Source organism: Colletotrichum phormii, assembly GCF_030913505.1.
Source record: "Colletotrichum phormii strain CBS 102054 chromosome Unknown BDP81scaffold_2, whole genome shotgun sequence".
Classification (NCBI taxonomy): domain Eukaryota; kingdom Fungi; phylum Ascomycota; class Sordariomycetes; order Glomerellales; family Glomerellaceae; genus Colletotrichum; species Colletotrichum phormii.
The window spans coordinates 600,466-619,903 of record NW_026851444.1 but is presented as its reverse complement, the minus strand read 5'-3'; the positions used below and the strand labels follow the sequence as shown (position 1 = coordinate 619,903).

At 53.9% G+C, this 19,438-nt stretch overlaps 7 protein-coding genes across 7 annotated transcripts; 2 read left to right on the top strand and 5 right to left on the bottom strand.

Moving 5' to 3' along the window:
* Positions 1–253: 253 nt before the first annotated feature.
* BDP81DRAFT_445148 (RmlC-like cupin domain-containing protein) lies at positions 254–916 on the top strand (the record flags this gene model as incomplete). Its single annotated transcript, XM_060591914.1, has 1 exon — positions 254–916. The coding sequence occupies one exon, from the start codon at positions 254–256 to the stop codon at positions 914–916; it is 663 nt and encodes a 220-aa protein (XP_060450315.1).
* A 404-nt stretch (positions 917–1,320) lies between these two features.
* On the bottom strand, positions 1,321–2,747 carry BDP81DRAFT_308571 (methyltransferase; the record flags this gene model as incomplete). Its single annotated transcript, XM_060583474.1, has 6 exons — positions 1,321–1,467; positions 1,537–1,999; positions 2,063–2,330; positions 2,394–2,473; positions 2,537–2,553; positions 2,637–2,747. The coding sequence occupies 6 exons, from the start codon at positions 2,745–2,747 to the stop codon at positions 1,321–1,323; spliced, it is 1,086 nt and encodes a 361-aa protein (XP_060450314.1).
* Positions 2,748–5,896: 3,149 nt separating this feature from the next.
* BDP81DRAFT_80412 (uncharacterized protein) lies at positions 5,897–6,508 on the top strand. The gene has a single exon (XM_060596305.1). It carries the CDS (start codon positions 5,965–5,967, stop codon positions 6,433–6,435), a length of 471 nt encoding a protein of 156 aa, XP_060450313.1. The 5' UTR covers positions 5,897–5,964; the 3' UTR covers positions 6,436–6,508.
* Positions 6,509–7,550: 1,042 nt separating this feature from the next.
* On the bottom strand, positions 7,551–9,065 carry BDP81DRAFT_308029 (glycosyl transferase family 90-domain-containing protein; the record flags this gene model as incomplete). Its single annotated transcript, XM_060583414.1, has 2 exons — positions 7,551–8,564; positions 8,679–9,065. The coding sequence occupies 2 exons, from the start codon at positions 9,063–9,065 to the stop codon at positions 7,551–7,553; spliced, it is 1,401 nt and encodes a 466-aa protein (XP_060450312.1).
* Positions 9,066–10,980: 1,915 nt separating this feature from the next.
* On the bottom strand, positions 10,981–12,511 carry BDP81DRAFT_308295 (glycolipid anchored surface protein; the record flags this gene model as incomplete). Its single annotated transcript, XM_060583445.1, has 4 exons — positions 10,981–11,229; positions 11,283–11,613; positions 11,666–12,326; positions 12,385–12,511. The coding sequence occupies 4 exons, from the start codon at positions 12,509–12,511 to the stop codon at positions 10,981–10,983; spliced, it is 1,368 nt and encodes a 455-aa protein (XP_060450311.1).
* A 2,306-nt stretch (positions 12,512–14,817) lies between these two features.
* On the bottom strand, positions 14,818–15,513 carry BDP81DRAFT_415331 (uncharacterized protein). The gene has a single exon (XM_060589447.1). It carries the CDS (start codon positions 15,275–15,277, stop codon positions 14,828–14,830), a length of 450 nt encoding a protein of 149 aa, XP_060450310.1. The 5' UTR covers positions 15,278–15,513; the 3' UTR covers positions 14,818–14,827.
* Positions 15,514–16,995: 1,482 nt separating this feature from the next.
* Positions 16,996–19,334, bottom strand: BDP81DRAFT_389409 (uncharacterized protein; the record flags this gene model as incomplete). Its single annotated transcript, XM_060587249.1, has 3 exons — positions 16,996–17,384; positions 17,438–19,217; positions 19,290–19,334. 3 exons carry the CDS (start codon positions 19,332–19,334, stop codon positions 16,996–16,998), a joined length of 2,214 nt encoding a protein of 737 aa, XP_060450309.1.
* Between the last annotated feature and the right edge of the window lie 104 nt (positions 19,335–19,438).

Genomic DNA, 19,438 nt, shown 5'->3' with positions numbered 1-19,438 from the left:
TTGTGATCAAGCATCCCGGCTCCCGACTAGGGTCAGTAGCTTCGACTGTCAGCTTATGGGGCCAATTCCCTCATGCTTAGAAAGAACTTCTCAATGGCCTGAGATATTTTGATGATGGTTTATTTCTAGAATTCAGCATCAACCTTGTTCTGCTTTATTCGAGAAGCCTTAGAATAGTCTGTCTTGAGTCTTGTTTTCTCATAGATCTCACATTCCAAAGTCTCTGATCAGTAACAACCTCGTAACATCAACAATGGGCTCCATCCCTCTCCCAGATCTCTCCCACCTATCCCCCTCAGCCCTACCCACCCCTCACGATCCCCCCTCCACCGCAAAGATCGTATCGGCCCTCTCCCTCCACCGTCACTACGAAGGCGGCTTCTACAGAGAGACAGACCGCGCCCCGACCTCGATCCCCTCCCCGTTTCCAGCAACGCCCGCCTCAGACGAGGCAGCACCCTCCAACAACGACCCAGACTGCCCTCCGCCGACGGCCGAGCATCAGAGACGCGCCCTCTCGTCCGCGATATTCTACTACCTCACCCCGTCCTCGCCCATAGGCCACTTCCACCGCAACCGCTCGCGCATAACGCACTCTCTCCACCGCGGCCGCGGCCGCTACGTCGTCCTCCACCCGGACGGCGGCGTCGAGAGTTTCGTCGTGGGCGGTAACGTCGCTGCGGGCGAGAGGTCGCAGTGGACTGTCGAGGGGGGCGATTACAAGGCCAGCTTCGTGTTGCCGGACGAGGACGGGGACGAGGACGCGTCGTCGTCGAGTGAGGGGCTGCTGATCACCGAGGTCGCCGTGCCCGGGTGGGAGCCGTGTGATCAGAATTTTTTGACGCGGGAGAAGTTGGGTGAGTTGGTGGGCGAGGGAAAGGCGCGAGGGCTGGAGTGGTTGATTAAGAAGGAGTAAATAAGACAAAGAAAAATATGAAGGGAATTGGAAAGCAGGTTAACAGCTTGGGAGAGGTTGGAAGAACAAGTCATGGTATCTTTCTGTGCTATGCAATATGTTTCTAAAGTCATGATCGTACGGGCCCACGGTGCGCCGCTGAAAACGTTGATTCGCATCGCCTTTGGGTTCTCTCGCATACCTGGATGCACCTTAAACGTCGTGACGAGTTTCTTTGGCGTCTTGTTGCACGCTTTTCGGTGTTCCTCGCTGGAAGCACGGCCCAGTCTAAGTCGTCTTTTGACAAATTTGTCGTGGAAAAAAAGAAAAGAAAAAAAAGAAGAAGAAAATGATAAGACTCAGGCTTCGCCATATGTAGAGAACGCCCCATCTATTAGAGAGTTCGTTAGATCATGTAGTTCGTTTCAGTCGGTCATGTCCTTGTCCTCTGGCGGACTTTGCGCAGGAACAGCTTCATCCGGGTATGGTTTGCGACCCCATACAACCCAGACGTGCTGATAAGCGTGTATTTGCATGTTGGAGATGTCTCTGCGGACATCGACCAGAGATACCTACGCCATAAACAGCGGGTCAGAAAACTTTGTCCATCATTGAATCTGCCTTTCGAGAGAAAGACTCACCTGCACCTCTTCCTGCTGCCGTTCCAACACCTGCGTAAAGAGGGCCATGCTGAAGCCGCTCAGGCCGTCCAAGAAATTCTGCTCCCAAAGCCTTCCGACGTGCTTGTGCCTGGGGTGCTTGGCCCAGCCGTTGATCGGGATCTTGAAGACGTGCTGGTGGACGTCGACGAAGCCCACCTCCTCATACCACTCTCGCAGCATGTGTGCTCTAGATAAGGGGCGCCCGATCATCTCACTAGCGAGGTTCATGTCGTCTACCCAACGAGACAAAGGGGAGTCGGGCGCGAGTGTGTCGTCGTCGCTCGTGGCCTCGAGGTTGAAATCCTGGGACTCTAGCCAGCCGCCTGGGCGGAGGGAGTCGAACGCTTGCTGTATGACTTCGTTTTTGAAGTCGCCAAAGGAGCCGAGCAGGACGCGGGTGTGGATGTAGTCGAAGGGGTCCTCCCATTGCCACGATTGTGCGCTGCCGGTAGAGTCAGAACGGGTGTTTACGGGGAGTCGTGTCTGGTTCAAGTCACAAACTCACGCGTCTTCGATATAAAAGTGGACGTTTGGTGGAACGGCGTTGCTCTGGATCGGTGACAGGTCGATACCGACTATCTTGGCTTCCGGGTATACATCTCCCATATCCATAGCCCAGGCGCCCGTTCCTGTGCCGACATCAAGGATTCGTTTAGGAGTTCCCTCGACGGCGATCGGGGCGAAGTGTAACCTGCCGCTGAACAGTTCTGTGAGGGCAAGCGATTGAAGGTCTAAACGCTCCTGCTCTGCAGGGTCGTTGGGGAAGACATAGGCTGTATAAAATTGTGTGAGTTTCCCGGATAAGAGCCGAGGGGGGGAAAGCATTGAATACTCACAGCCTGCTCGGTATGCATGATACGTCCTGCCGAAATGTCTGGGAAAACACTCGACGTCGTCGGGTAGTGATTCAGTCTCCCTGCATGAAGGGTTGTTAGTCAGTGTAGATGAAGCTAAAGTAGTCCGCGTTGGCAGGCATTACCCCTCATGAGGATCGGGCTGGTGGAGTTTGTTAGTGACATCGGACGAACAGTAGACCTAGTTTTTAAAAGATAAAATAAGGGGTCCAAGTCAAAACGTACGTCAACTTCAATGTGGCTGTCGTGCAGGGATGACTTGTCGGGAATTGCCTCAAACGTGAACTCGAAACCATGAAGACGACCATCGGCGACACCTGGTGGGAGAAAGGACATGACTGTGGTCCGCGACATGAACAGGGTGACACAAGAAGAGGTGCGAAGCTCGAAAGGCGGGCTCTCGCTGGATACTTTAGCAGCACGCTATGTATCTGTATGCCGGAGCTTTTTTGACGAGCTAGCGTTGACGGATTCGGAACTGATGGTTGTTCGATTGCGGTTGAGCGCCAGCCTCATGGAAGACTCGATGGAACGAGTGGATGCGATTGTGTCAGTTGCTCGCGATTGCAATCGACGAGATGCTTGGAACAAAGGAAGAGGATGCTTCTGGCGTTGTTCTTGTAACGCTGCCGTGATAATACGGGCATGTGTTTCGGGGAGTTGAGGCGTTTTGGTGGTGGTGGTGGTGGTGCTGCTGATGATGATGATGATGATGATGCAGTCGCCTCCCTCCTGGTAGCTATCAAGACAATTGCGAACCTAGTGTGGACGAGCGGGGGGATGAGTTGGGCATCAAAGAAGGACGGCGAAGAGTCGAACGACCGAGTAAATGATAAGAGAACCGGAGCCACAAGGTTCGCAAGAGCAGTGGCAAATGAGGCATACAAAGCACCAGACCAGATCCCGACGGGAAACAAAGTTTGGATTATTGAGGTCCAAGGTCGAGGGTGTTGAGGTAGGTATGTGGAGGATGGGAGGAGGGGGGGGGGGGGGGGGGAGTGTATGACCTTTGTGTGTGTGAGAGAGTGAGTGTGTGAGAATGAGTGAGTGGGTGGATGAGTGGATGAGGTGAGTGTCAGAGAGACTCAGAGTGAGTGAGCGATGGACCCAGACAGCTGGGTCGGCCTTGGTCGGTCTGAATCCGCGAGGGCGGGAAAGGCGGGAACGAAAACACGGGGAGACCCAGACACCCAGCCCAGACTTGCCAGACCCAACGGGTTGGAACTTGGGACTTGGGTTAGTGTGGTTGTTTGTTCGACTGAGTCCTCCATTTACTGCCTTGTCTGACTGACACAATAGGTACCCACGAACCCGGGGACCCTGGACCCTGGGACCTGGGAATTCTGGTTCGGCGGCCCCCCCCCTCTCCCCTCGCCTCCCCCTCCTGCTAATTGATTTAGTGTCTACCTTAGTTATTCGTTGGAGTACATGGGAGACTACCTAAGCTTCCGAGGTCACTCACTGGCCAAAAGCGTGCGCGGGATTGACAGAAAAGAAACTCCTTTTAGAAGTGATTACCTTTGGGGCCTGTCGCTTTCTTTCCCCGATTTGCTACCGGATGTCGGGACGTTCTTGAGGAGGGGGGAGCAGCAGGGGTGGAGAATGGAAGACGGCGAATGGTCTTTTTATCGGCCGATAAAGGGGGGAGGGGGAGGGGGTCACCGAATCACCGGGACTGGGTACTACTCCCAAGAACTATCTTTTTTTTATTGATCATCTCTCGAACCTCTGCTCTGGTTTCTTCTTTTTCTGTTGTAATCTCTTGCGCATTCTTTTCCAGGTCCGTCTATCTAGTGGTGTGGGCTGCTGCATCCGAGGAGGGGTAAAAGTAATGGATATGCACAATGTAATCAGAAGTTCAGAACCAACGAAGTTTCCTGGTTTAGCCGTATGCAAACGGCTGCAGAAAAAAGAGGGTGCCACAGCTGTGGGATGGTAGAAAAAAAAAAAAAAGAAGAAGGACTAAATGTGGATCGTGGTTCAAGAAGGAAAATAAGCCGAAATTCCCCATCGACCAACCGAGCCATTGTTACCTCATTCATCACCAACCGGAGGCCTTTAGAAGAAAAAGAGACAAAGTGATGCCAATGTGACATCTGACACGAGGGTGAGAGGGGTGGGGAGAAACGCTCCCATGTGGCTTCGGAAGCGACAACCTAGACATACATGTCCAACACCACCACGGCAGGCCCCTCCCAAGGATCACGACTTTTATGCAGCCATGCGGACCAGCACATGCGGTGGGAAGCTGCACAAGTCAGTTGGTTGGTGCCGGGCCAAAGACGACTTGATAGAATGACAGAACGTGATTGCCTATAACAGGTGGGAACAACTCAGGTAGCATCCGCTTACATACGAAGACACCACTTGGATGAGTGAGAACGAACGCGAATCCCAGGCGGGCCCTCATTCGCAACAGTATATTCACTTGTCGCTGTTTCCATCTTTCTCTTACGCCTTTCCCTCCCATCCCGTTATCCCAAGTTTTGCTGCACCAGCATTATCCACAGCCTCACAAACCAACGTTGGAACCGCACCGAAAGACGGTGTGACGGACGGGGGCCTACGGAAGGGAAAGGTCCAGTCTAGGCAAATGCAGCAGGGCGTGATGTGCATGTGCACTACACCAACAACAACAAGCCAACCCGCATGGTTCTGCCTGCCCCTCGGAATTTGAATGGGCGGCCGGATTTGGCACTAACTTACTGTGCCGCACAGGGAAACCAGAGGTGAGGGCTGTCCCCGGTTCTCGGGCCCTGCTCCCAGCTTTTTTCTTTTTTTTTTCTTTTCTTTTTTCGCTCTCGTTGAGTCGTCGACGTCGTCGTCGTCCTTCGTTGGAGGAGAAGGGAAGAGACGGAGATGTATGAGATAAGTGAGAGCGGGATTGTGTGAACCAACTGCCCAACCATGGTCCCAAGGCAGATTCTCTGCCCCTTCCATCTGACACAACATTTCTCTAGCTGTTTCTCTAGTTTCGTTTTAACCCCAAGACATGAGAAATTCCACTGTCTCCCAAAATCGCAGCGCCTGTTCCTCCGCTCGGGAATAGGCTGTCGCCCGTCCCAGAGGGCTGGTTCGTCGTGTCGTGTTGTGTCGTGTATGTGTGTATGCGTCCGTATTCTGTGCTCTGTGTGCCCTGCCTGCACTGCATGGCTCAAGCTGATATGTCACAAATTGTGTCTTCTTTGGCCCAGGTTACAGTTACACACGCAGGCTTTTTTCTGTATTACCCTGCCAGCACTCAGCACTCAGCAGCCCGCGCGCATTTTCTCGACCGTGTTTGTCGAGATGCATCGAGGTAGAGGTCCATTCGCTTCCCGCGAGACCCAGCTTTCGCGAGGCGAGGTGGGTAGTCTTGGTGAGGGGGATGGGAGACGCCGAGGTCCGGACACACCATCATCGGCAAACAAACTTGTCTTTTTTTTCTTATTTTCTGCTTGACATGTTGCTCATGGCAATCGTTCATTTGGGAAAAGCCAGCGGGCGTTGGGGAAAGGATCTAGATCAGGTTTCGGCACGGAAACTTTGGGGGTCGTTCATTGGCATTCCAGTGATGGAATCAGGCTTTCGATATCCGGTCACGTTTTTGCATGTCGCTGCCGCTGCTTGCTGTTCCGGTCTCAAGATTCAAGAACTTCTCAAGACTCTCGCTAATTTTCCGCTGCCGATCACACGTACGGATAGCTTGAATAAGAAACCTTGCCCAACCCTGTCAAGCACCCACATGGATATCCCCGAGTCACCAACCTGTTGGTTCCAAACTTCCAACATACTTTGGGAAACGTCGCCCGCGTATACAAGTAACAAGAGCTGCGGCAAACTCCGTTTCTCGACAGCAGGGGGTAAGGGGGGGGGGTTCGTCTGCTCGAATCCCAGGATATGGGAACCAGGACGGAATGGAAACCTGGCGTGCCTGGGCAATTACATTACCCCCCCACCATACATGACCCGTCACCCTGTAAGTCGGGGCGGTTGTCATCAGAATTCCCAGGTTCGCTTTGATGATTTTCCTTCTGCCAAGTGAATACTCCGGCAGGCAAGGACTTTGAAAAAGCGTATGTAGCTTCTGGTTTAGGCAACTCACCCCCCCCCCCCCCAAGTTCCCAAAATCTAAACCAGGCAATGGGTGGGAGCCGGAGCGCGTTTGCGCCGAGGCGCTATGCGTCTATTGCGTGCCGAGAACCGCGCAAGCAGCATCGTTGGTGCAGAGATTCTCTCCTCGCCAAAGTCTGGTCATGTTCATAGTCGTCTTGGCCAGCGGAGTCTCGTTGTGATGTTTGACTCATGGCCAAAGAAGAAAGGACTTTCAATCTCCCCTCCCTCCCGTGAGTGACAACGGGCCTAGAACCAGAGGCTGAGGCTCTGACGATAATTCAGACTCAGATCCAATGATGTCGGGTCCAAGATTTCGCGGATTCCCATCGAAAATATCAGCCTTTCCTTCTTTCTGACCGAATGCTTTTCCCTGCCGTAAAGCCAGTCTCCGTAATCAACTCTACTACCTTGGCCTTCTCTGTTCTTTTCGACGTCTACGTCGTTGGTAAATGTGCTGTTTTCCGCCATCCTTTCCTCTCCTCAAAAGCATTCGGCGGGATCAACAAGGCCGCATGAGGCAAGTCGAGAAAAAAGGACGGACTTGAGCGAGCACGCCATCGAGGAGGTCATCACCAAACTACCAGGCTCAAGAGCTCTCGAGCGAAGCGTGAGTATTGTGTCCAAACCCCAGCCGAGGCTCTGACAATATTCAAAGCTGCCTTGGCTGATAAGGTTTCGTCGTAATATTTGACTCGGGGTCAAGAGTACCTTGGTCTCCGTTTCGGTTTTTCCTTTCGTGTCGGACTCGGAGCCAAAGTCTTGAAGGTTTTGGCGACAATCCAAATTTGGATCCAGCAACAATGGTCTTTGGGATCCAAAACCTCACCGCTCCTGTCGAATTCTTCGGGAGAAGCATACCGACTTCTTCTCTTCCCATCTGAGAGTTTTCTCCCAACCGTATGGCCACATTCGGTGAGTAGTCGCGTGAGCGCACAGAGTAAGATCCAGGCGAAAGACTCCAGTACCTCGTCCTTTCTCTATGCTTTCCGCTGTCGTCCTCGACGGCACCTCGCCCGACTGCCAGTCTCAAGAGATATATATGTCTCAACGACCTCTCCTCGTCTTTCCATACCGCACAATAAACTCCTCAAAGCTCACCGCGCCAGCACTCTTCCGAACAACATCATCATCGACACGTACAACCCGGCTCCAGCTCCTCACAAGAGCCCGCCAGTAACATACCTCCGCCGCAGGACTCAGATACCCGCGACCAGAGAACAACGCCCGCTGCCGTCGGGCGATACCGCGCGCCACCTCCGGATGATCTTCCAACCAGCGCACCGTCGCCTCCAGATCCGACCAGTCCGCCTTGACGAAGACCATGTTCGCTTCCTCTGGACGGAGCGTCGCCGGCCACTGCTCCAGTGTCCTCCTTAGAGGTTGATGGTGTTGTTCGTCCGGCTGCTTAGCCTGGGAGGTAACCTCAGACCCTGACTGGTCTTGTAGCAGAGTCCTCGAATACACCGGCTCAACAAGATGCGTCGTATGCTGCATCCACTCCAGCGGCGGACTCACCACCACGCTCTCACAAAGGTGATGAAACTGCAACCGCCCGGAATACGACACACCCTCGGTATGGATGATATACTTGTACCTGCAAAAATCCTCAATCGCCAGCGCGTTCGTCGCGTTCTCCCCGTTGTCGATCCACTCCAGCGCCTGCACGTCAGCCCAAGCCCCCGTATCCTTGGCGAGCTTGACGAGATCCTGTCGGGACCGGGGGTTCGCGCTCGCGCCGTTGTTGAACCACGCCGTGCCGCGCCATACCGCCCGGGCGTCTTTTTCGGAGAATGGCAGGCTGGCTTCGATACCGGTGATGGCGGCGGCTGCGTGGGGCAGGGAGCGGATGAAGGGTTGGGTCCAGGCCCAGAAGGAGAAGTGGGGGATGGGGAAGATGTGTCGAGGAGGTGATGACGAGGTCCGCCGTGCTGGACGGCTGTGGGACCAGGTATGTTTGATGGGGGTGTCTTGGATGTAGAGGTTGAAGTAGGTGTCTGGTAGAGGGGTTGGCGAGGTGAGGACGGCGCGGTGTAGCTGGTGGAGGGCTGCGCTTTGTCGCTGGTCTTTTGTGTTAGTTTTTTTTTAGTTTTTTTTTTTTTGAGCATATCATGGAATCTTTGGATCTTGGTTCCTGCTGGAGGTGGGAAGTTTTTAGTGTTGAGGTGGACCAACCTCCATCCATTGATCTGACATGTCTACAGGTCTCGGCGCTTGCAGTATCAGTATCCTGTTATCCTTGATCTGCCCCAGAAGCGAGACGGACGCATCGCCGAGTCCGAGCTGGAATGCGCCCTCTGTAGCGGCCAGATCTATCTCTTTCGTCAGGCCAGGGAACGTCCTCTGGCATTCTGCCTCGTCCAGGTGGAGATTGTCAAAATCAGATGCCGGCCCAGTCGGAAGGCCAGCCTTCCCTTTCCAGTCAAAGGACGCCGTGGACGGATGTCCTGTTAGAGGATTCCGGAGCCTATCTCGTGGATAGAATAGAACGTAAATGACGAGAACGAGAGTGGCCGCCACGAGGACTGGCCCTACTCGCCGCGCGGCCTTTCTTTGGCGCATTGTTTGTTATTTCTCTTCTGGAACGCCGGACAAGATTGTCATCTCAAAGTGTCGTGAACATGTAAATGAGGGTAATTATAGGTTCAGCGAAAAGTTCAAGCAACGTGGTTTGAAGTCTGTATTTCAGATGGTCAGACAGGCCACTCGGAAACGAGGACTACCCTGCTCTTTACATGCGACACTGCCGGGGAGCGGGGTTTCCCGCGAAAGAGAGTTTGGCAGCAAATAGACGAACCCCGAATGACAAAAAGAGCACCTCATGGTAGCTTTACCAGAGACTCGAGCGCCGTCCTCTAAACTCCTGACAAACAGTATGCCAAGATTTATTGGATGTACCGGGCGGGGCCGGATATTCGGCATGTGAAGCGATTCGAAGGAGGGCCTAGAGTCACGACTCAAAGCTCCTTGACATTGTGCCGCGACGAAAGAAAGGATCAGCAAACACTTCCGTACGAGGAAACCAGGAGCTTTCGGAGCCGAACGTAAAACCATGGCCTGATTCATCTCCCGCCAAGCCGTCAGCGAATGCATGGTGGAAGATTGGATGGCAGGTCCCTTCTCCCTCAAAGGATATGCCTTGAAGAGAGAGTGTGCTGAGTTCGGGGCGGGGGATCTTGACGCGGATTGGCCTGGAAGTCACTTTCCCCAAACACCTGCTCGTCCTAGTCCACCAATCATCTTACACATTGATATTGATCCGTCGCAACGTCCCCCGGATTTCCGCTAGACTGCCGTTTTCCCGGAGGAAATGCGATCCCAGTGAAATAGCCACAGCAGGAAGGGTCTTGAGATCAAACGCTTGTGGTGGCGGTGTCGTCCTCTGGAGTCCTGTGCTTTGACCAGATATGTCGCAAGTGAGTAGAGGTTATGGCACCTTACCGGTACCCCGTGCCGTGCTCTGGTAACTACGCCATAGCCGGCCACTAGCGGAAGCTACGGCACATTCTCCACTTTTGCCGGAGCAGTCCTCGGCGTCCTCCTGGTCGACCCAACGCACAACATGTCTTGGCCCCGACGAGGTTTCGACTCAAGAGATCGTCCAAATTCTGCTCCGGAGGGAGGAAGAGTTCCAAGGCCCTTGAGTTCTGCAAAATCATATACCAGTTCTTCATGATCTCCGCGGACCTCCAAAATCTGGCGGAAATCCATGTGGAACAGCGCCAACAGCGCCCACAACACCACGACAACACAATAACGGCTCCCGGCACTGAGAACGAGAGGCGTGCCTGCTTTGGTGACACAGTGTTTGCGTTGCTCAACATCAGTTCGACAACTGTAACAATCGTCTGAAGGCTTGAACTTTGAGCTGGCCCACAGACCATCGCGAAGTCCCGTGCCGAATTCTGCAGCGCTCGAGCTTCAACGTCAACTAGAATTTCAACTTCATTTGAACTTCAATCTCAGATTCAACTTAACTTCAAGGCTTACTGCAGTTCAACCCCCATCAAGTCGAGTCAAGTCAACTCAACATAACAGACTGGGCCACTCGCTCTTGGTCTCAGTAGATGGCCACGCATCTAAGTAGGCAAAGACTGGGGGTACCCAGATCACGCAGGTAGAGATAATGAACAAACCACATCATGATCAAACAAATGAATTACAATCCTCGTTGCTTTTTCGCAATACATACAAATGCGCGCCTGCATAGAAAAGGATTCATGGTCCTCTGAGGCTTTTATGAAGCAGCACGGCCAGTACCAAGACTCAACTCCAAGTAAAACCGTTTCCATGCCGTGTTATTCACTGTTCCAGTAGCCGGGGACGCCCCGTACCCTGGGTGTCATTGATAAACTAACGAAATAGCGGCCAAGCCGTACCATCAAATCTAGTGCTTCATGCGAATTAAGAGCAAATGCCCTTTGGATATCGTTTGTACATCCAGCAATAGCTGGGCCATCTTCATGGCTTCAGTTTCTTACAACAGGAGAGCACCAAACATGGTGAACATGGCGGCCAGACCGGCAACAGCCAAAGGAGCCTTCTCAATGGGGCTGCCGAAGGTCAAGCCAGGGGCAGCGTTGGAGGAGCCAGTGGCAGAAGCGCCGCCAGAAGCAGTGGCAGAAGCAACACCTCCAGTGGTCTCGCCGTCGGAAGCAGAGTCACCAGAGCTCTGGGAGCCATCGCCGCCCAGACCGGGGCCGTCACCAGCACCAGCAGTCATGTACTGAAGATTTGTTAGCAGATTATTCCTCAGAAACAAGATGGGATGTGAATTACCTTCTCGGCAGCGGAGGGGAGGGTGGGAATCTTGGTGGGGTCGACCATCCAGTTGGAGTCAGAGGTAGGGCAGGCGACAGAGTGGGAGGTAGTGGCGGCACCACCATCACCCGTGGGGGCAGGGTACTTGGAAAGGGCGCTCTTGAAGTTGGCGTACTCGTCAAGCTCGGAGACGGTGGTACCGCTGATCTCGACAATACCGTACTTGTTGGCCTCCTGGGAGTACTCGTACATGAGACCACCAGAGTAGACGCCGGTCATCTCAGAGTTCATGAGAGCCTCTATCTCGTCGAAGGTACGGGTGTTGGTGTTGCAACCGTACTCAGACAGGCTACATCATTGGTTAGTGTGGACAAAGCAAAGCAGGTGTTCACGTTGCTTACAAAATGGGAATACCGTAGTCGGTGAAGTTCTTAACCTTGACATCCCAGCCGGACTGCTTGAAGCTGGAGCTGCACCAGGAGTAGTCGTTGAAGGCAAAGAAGTCGGAGCGGGCATCATCGCTACCGCAGTTGAAGTACTCAGCGGACTGCATACGGTTGTCGGCGACATCAGCGGCAGAGTAGCCGACGGGGACGTGGCGAAGGCCGCGGGACGCCATGTAGTTCTTGATGTCACGGGTGACAGCCTTGACGTAGGGGGCGGTCAAGGTGGTGTTGGCCTCATCGTGGATGACCTCGTTTCCGGAGAAGAAGGCGAGGGTGTTGTCGTACTGGGCGAACTCCTCAACGGTGGCGAAGACGCTCTGGAGGTAGACGGCGTTGTATGAGGGGTGGGGGTCGGCGCGGTTGATGGAGTACTTGGGGTTGTTGACATCGGCAACGAGGTAGATGCCGGCGTCGGCGAGCTTCTGCATGCACTCCTTGTGGTCCTTGGAGTTGTCGACGGAGTAGACACGGATAGTGTTCACACCGAGGTCCTTGAACTTGGGGATGTCACGACCGCAGATGGTGGTGTCGGCCAGGGGGTCGACGTTCTCGGACGAGCCACCGGGCTGGTAGTCGATACCACGGACGTAGAAGCGGGTGCCATCAGCGTAGAAAGCTAGTAGGGAAAATGTCAGTCAATTAGGTCAGGACGAGATAATACTGGTGATTCATACCATTGCCAGAGGCGGAGACTGCGGGCAGGGAGCGGGCCTTGATGGGGGCCTCGCGCTCAGTAGCAGTAGGCTTGGCCGAGACAACGGACAGGGCCGCGAGGGCTCCGAGGGCAGCGACAGACTTCATTGTGAATATGTGTGTGAAGGACCAAAGTGAAATCCCAAAAACCAAGGTGATGATCGGAAAGTGCCAAGCGATAGAATGTTCCGAAAGAGTGAGGAACAGTTGGATGTGAGCTGCGAAAGGGGTGAGATTCCGGAGTCCAAAAGGGTTGTTGATTAAAAGGGTTGGTCGGTGTAGTGAAAGGTAGATGAGGAAAAAAAGTCAACCAAAGCGAGGGAGTTGACTGTGGATTTATTGAAGGGGAAAAAGGGTTGGCGCACTCGAGACCCGGGAAACGGCAACGAGAAGTCGGATGATGATTTTGGGAGAGAATGACGAGAAGGAGGGAAAGAGAGAGGTCGGGCGGGAAGGAGGGACGTGGATGATTAAAAAACGGCGTGGTTGACGGTGGTAGTGCTGGGGATCCGTACATTACCACATTACCTGGTAGGCAGGCTGTTAGTGTATTCGTACACTACGCAGTGTTGTTCGTAACTTCGTACGAGTTAGACCAAGAAGGAGGAGCAGGGCAAGCCGCAAAGTGGAATTCGTTCTTTTGCAACCCACACCCCCCAGACTCTGGGAGGTGAAGGTCTCCACCGCGCGCCCTCTTTTCCCAGTGCTCCCAGACTCTGTGGCTCTGCCGCCCTGGTCCAGATTTCCCTTGCCTTGCGGCTTGCCAGCTTGCCAAGGAAAGGACCGACAGGAGACGTGGACGGTGGACCACCCGACGCCGGGGAGGAAAGGAAGGGAAGGGGGGATAGGAGTAGCAGACAGCCGTTCATTCGCCTAGTGGATTATAGTGTCTCTTGTGTCTGTCAGACAACCGCACCATTGTACTTGACTGGCTGGATGGCAGCTGTTCTTTCCTGCTTGGACGTTTCTCCTGGGAAGACATTCGCGAGACTACGAGTCCAATTCAGGGGACGGGAAGGCGTGGGTCACTAGGTACCTTTGTACGGAGTCTTCCTGAGATGATATGTAATGAACCCAAGAGGAAAGAGAGGTGTGGCTGCAGACAGCGGGAAGGTGGGATGGAGCTAAATCGGGTTCCCGGCAAGCAAGAGCAAAACTCAATTGGTTGTTGGGCAGGTGCTCAGCTGGAGAGTCCATTTAAACCCACCCCGTGCTGCCCCCTTCCTTGCTCCAATTTGTTCAGGTTGTGTATTGCACACAAACACGGGCAGAAAGATTATTGGTGATGTAATTCCGTCATGTCGTCCAGCGTCCGTCTCTGGGCGCGTTGCACCGGCGCGTCTGGGCACAGACTTTTCGTCCACGTCGTCGACAACCATCGCCTTGCCTGTTTGGCTCTACTGTGTACGAAGTACTGTCCATGGACACAGGTTGTGTACACACTTTGCTTTATCCCCCATCCGTCGCACTTGGAAACAATCCCATTCTTCCATCCCCATTGCTTCAAGTCGCCTGGTCGAAGCCGCTGAAACGCAACAAAAACGACGATCGACTTTGGAACCAGCCGTTTTGGAGGCACCGAGACGCTACGAAGGAGTAGCACCGCCCATCAGCTTGCCTCACAATGCCGCCGAGCCGCCTCCCCAGGGCCAGTCTAACTCAGCAATTCGTACCGTATCTGATGTTTTTCTTTCAGGTTTGGCTCGTATCGAAAAAAGCTCTTGTTGATCATCTGTGCCTTTGAATCGCCACAGCCATGAACACGCCTCTGGACGAAAAAAAGAAGACGAATTTCCCCACACACCATCGAAACACCATTGCATTTCGTCGCTGCTGGCCTGCCACTAGGTACGGATACTTGAGATTCCAACTTCAATAAGCAGGGCATCACGCATACCCATCTGACAGCAGTCACGATAACAATATTGCGTACCCACCGACCAAAATTCAACTTTCAAGGTGGTACTTGATTGCGGTACTTGTTCAATTCCATGTGCAAATGCAATGGGTGCAAGGTCGTCCATCTCACGGTCTCACCCATCCTCCACCCCTTTTTTGCATGCCGACAGAGACATTACGACCCAGCCGCCAGTCAGAAAGTGGAGATCAATCCCCATTCTTTGCCCCAGTCAAAACGACATTCCATGCACTGCCACAGCGATCAACGGAGGCAAGAAGGGCCCCTGCCAGTCCCTGTCTTCCGATTCCGCGTCCTCTCGTCACCTCACCACCATTGGCACCACACCTGCACACCAGTCACCAACACCTCCTAGCTTCTACTGTGTAGGTAGTTTTCGACCTTCCATCCAGTTTCCTCCACATCGGCCACCGAGAAATCCTCAAAGGCCTCGTTCAATTGGCCAAGACCGGCCTCCCACGCGCGAGAAATGGTCCCAAGAAAGCTCCAAGAAAAACACCATGCAGCTAAGAAATGGTAATGGCAAGACTCACCTCGCTTCGCTGGCGATCTAAAGAATGCCGCGCCGCGAAGTCCACGTCAACACTGCCACCGCCCACCGAGACCCAACCTCCACCCCGGCCCGGTCTGGTCTCGTTCTCAGGTCTACCGCAACTCTGCTGCCGTCTGATGCCGAGTAGATTGTAGAGCAGGCGTCGAACGGCATACCAAACTGCTCGAGTCCAATCTCTCTCGTCTACGTACGAAGTACAACCATCAGCATCCGTACGTCTACGAGATAAGTCTCCGTTCGGACTACGACCTCTAGGCTCTGAACACTCCACGAGTCCATGCACTGATGCAGACGAGAAATTATCCGATCGATGCTCATATTCCGAGTCCATTATCGTCGGTTCCACTACGTCAGTCCCGCCCATTTCAACGTGCCCAGTTTCAGACCAACGTCGACGTACCATCGGGTAGATTGAATCTTTGCCTGGGTCCTTGCCTGTCTGTTGTTCCTAGAAAAAGAACAAATATCGCGGCCAATTAATCAAGGACTGGATACAAATAAACAGAATCTCTCTGTTTCTCCCTCTTCGGACCGTCTGCCCACTTCCCCCGGAAAAGACGCTGGCCACTTATCGAAGTTGAGAAGACAGCCGCCTCTTCTGATGAAACGGCGTGCGATCAGCTGCCACCATTCTGTCGCCTCGTTCGTCTTCCTTGCTTGGAACTCTAGAGGCGAACCCTGTCCGACCTTGCCCTACAGCTTGCAGGCATATCCGTAAGGATACAGCGTCCAACCTGCCAAAAGTTCTCAGGAAAACATATGCAGCCCTTGGGCACAAGAAATTGCATCCCCCCTTCATCCCTCCATCTTCTGCACGCAACGCCCATTCTGTGTGACACCCTTCAGCGGGTTTATCAGGGGTTATCCGCCCTCGACTGTCATCTGATTGGCGCTTGGCCAGTGCTTGGCCCGTTCTTGGAACAGTCCTTTTCACCTTGCGCCTGACCTTGGCCCTCGAACTGTTTGCTTTGCTTTTGCTTTTGGGAGACTCGAATCCATGCCATTGCCAAGTTGACAACTTGGCTTTACAGTCTATCCGTACAGTCTATCCGTACAGTCTGCGGAGTACCCGTACACTCCCAAGCGGCACAGAAGAAGTAAAACCTCTCAAGAGATTATTCTCTACAGAAGCGACGCTTGGAGCATTCTTGTGTAAAAACACTGTGGTCTACCATCTGAGGTCTCTTCTCTCAAGCCTGAACATCGACTCCAGCGCACGATCAGCCAGGCGCTTACTTCCCTCTTCCTCTGCCCTCGCCAGGACTCGTCATCCTCCAGGTCCCCACCCCGCAAAGGCCCGTGAGCTCTCGCAGCGAACTGGAATGGCGGGCATGGCGCGGATGCCGGCGTTACTGGCAGCGGGAGGGCCAGGTTGGGATCTCCCCGATCCTTTTCCCCTCCCCTCCTGTGGCCTGCCTGCCTGCCGCACCAGGTCACTCTGTCCAATGGGCCCCCCTTTTGCCTTTTGGCCGCAAACGGTAAGGGGCCACGATCTCAAGTCCTGGTAGGGAAGACGATGCTACCAAGGGCCCGCAGAGGGCAGTCGATATTATTTTTGACATTTGGTGACACTGAAAGATAACTTTGACGTTTTTGTTTGACACGGACACTTTCATCACTGTCGAACCTCGCTCACGCACACTTGAACACCATGTGTATCAACTCGTGATGGGGGCGAAAAACAAGAATGCTTTGCTATTTTCAACTACTTCAAAAGTCACCGGAACCGCCCCCTGATGCTCCAACTTCGACTCCCCCGACCTATATGTAAAAGACCAGCGTTGAATGCATGCACGCACCTTAACCTATGCTACTTCGTTCTCTTGATCTACGCCACGCAGCAACATCGTCGAGCTTCGACTTCCGCCGCTCTCTCTGGCTCTGGTTCCGCTTCACCAGCCGGATGCTGGTCACAGGCTCCTTCGTGTCAACCATTGCAGCAGGATCCACTGCCCGAGGCGGCTCTTGGTAACCGTTCCTCTCCGTCTCAAACCCCTTTTGCTGCGTAACGTGCTTTTGCGGCACCTGTGAAATGTCTCGCAGCACAATGTGCGCCATCGCTGCCGCCGCAGTGAGCGACTCTGACTTCCTGTGACTTCTCCGCCTCCGTACACACGACTCCTAGACTGCCTGAACGTAGCTCGCGGGCACGCTCTTCGTCACCCCGCCCTTTTCGACCTCGACCCAACCGTCGCCCTGGTCGTCCTTGATGAGGACAAATTTCTCACCCTCCGTCATGCTGTGCTCTGCGTCGCTTTGCGCCGCGTACTCGTACAAGGCCTCCACGTACTTGAGCTTCTTGGCCCCGCGCTTTGGAGCGACCGCCGGTCCCTTCTTCTTCGGTCCCGCTGTTCCTATCGAGGAGCCTGAATTGGAGTAGGTCGACTCGGGCCGAGCAGACGCTCCAGTGTTCTGCGCGACGATGGGCGATGGTGGTGCCCAGTCGACGTAGCTGGCGGGCACAATGCCTTCTTTGTATCCTGCGCGCACCTTTACCCAGCCGGCGCCATCTTCGTAATTTCGTTAGCATATAGAAGAAACCCTGGCGAGGGCAGCAACATACCGTCAGGTTCCAGCATTATAACTTCCCGACCTTCGACTACAGATACTTCACCATCGCCACTAGCTTCAAAGGTGTAGAGCATCTTGCCATTCTGCTGGTCTGGAGAGCCCGATCCATTTGGCGCGCTACCAGGGAGTTCGCTGATGTATGCCGCTGGAGGCGGTGCCATGACCCTCTTACGGGCTGTGGTAGAGCTTACAGTCGACGGAGGAGCTACCGGGCGGGGCGTAGACGGCTCAGGAGGGACCTCGTCTATCGGCGATGTCGGACCCCCAGTTATTGATCGACGTGCGCTATGCGCGTATCCTGAACTCAGGGAGTTCATCGTGTTCGATCTCGTTAGGGTCGGGGAATCTGTTGCGACGGTAGGGGATGATGCGGTCGGTCTCAACAGCGAGTTGGCAGCCTCCTGCCGTTCGGTCTTGAGCTTCTTTCGTTCGTCCTTCGTCTGCTCGCCTGGGCAGTCGGCTGGGACCTTCATCTCGCACTTGTTGTGACACGTGTAGCCACAGTCCCTGCAATCAAAGCCTTTGGCTGATAAACCCCATATTCTTTCACCGCACAGGTCGCAATTCGTTGGAATCTTGAATGTTTGCGCTTTGAAGTTGTGGTTCTTGGCTCCTAGCGTCACGTCGCCAACAGCTGAGGTGATGGTGGACGTCTCGACCTCTGCAGTCACTCTCCGCCTGTCGACGGCATGGAGATCTTCCTGTAGAGCGAAGATTTGCGTGACCACGAGGACTTCGTCCTTCTTCTCAGTGCCCTCCCTTATTCTTTGCTTTATACGCTTGATACCATCAATCTCCCGTCTTTTCTTGTCAACCTCTCTGCGTAGGTCTCCGAGATGAGCTTTGGATTTACTGAGTACGTTACGGAGATAGATCTTGGCGGATTCGTCCACAACCATCAGGTCGTCGTCATGCCATACGGGACTAGGTTCAAACACCTTGTCTGGTGGCTCGTGGAATGCGCCGAGGTTGTGACGAATGTACATCATAGAGTCGAGATGAGGCTGGTTTCTGGAAATTTCAGTAGCAAGCTTTTGCATCAGACCATTGCTGCTCTCCAGCATAGCAGCTTCCAATTGGGATGCAACCGTCCACAGACCATTCAGCTTCATGGTGCGGAACTCGGCCAAGTCCTGCAGACTGTCCATAACCTCGGGAACGTAATCATGGTAGTAGCGCTCTTTTTGCTTGTTGGTGACGTTGATTGCGATCAAGTACGTGTTCTTGACGTTATTCATGTCTAGAATCTGCTGCTGATAGGCGCTCTGCGCTTTGGCCTTGTCAAAGGACGATTCAGACTTTTTGCGCTTGCTTTCCACTTCTTGACAAGCAGCATCATATTTGGCCTTTGTCTTGCGCAGATCCGCGTATTGAGAATCTCTTTCGTGTTCAAGTTTGCCGGCGTAATCGGCATGACGTTTGCGCAGCTCTTCGAAACGGGTGCCGAGGAACTTGAGAGGCTCGGCGACTTGGGAGAGGAGATTGTTGCCGTATCGATCGTGTTCGTCGGCTCGGGATTCGAGCGTGGTGAGCTGCGTGGACCAGGTAGTCAAGGAAGCGCTTTCGAGAGAGCCTGGTGTCATGGCGGGGGTGTCGCCGACACTGAGAGGGGCCGACTTCTTGTTCTTCTTCTCGAAGTACTTCTTGGCCAAGGCATTGAGCTTCGCAGCATATTCCTTTTCGATGGCACTCCTTTCGCGGTAGAATTGCTGTATTTCGTCGAGCCATGATATGCCGTGAGCGACCCAAGTGTTGGCGGGCTTGAAGCCATCCTAAAGGACATGTCAGCGTCTAGAGGGGCCAAGCCAAGCCGCCGGGGACACAGCGCGCGCGTGAATACGGACCTTGAGCTCAGCGCCGAAGGTCGGCGCAACATCTACGTCGGCCATTGTCCAGACTTATGCTGTTGAAACAGCATGCAAAGTTTGGGGATCCAATAGAGCAAGTTGAGACTACGTGTGACGACCAGAGGTGTTGTTGGGAGGAGGCGGGA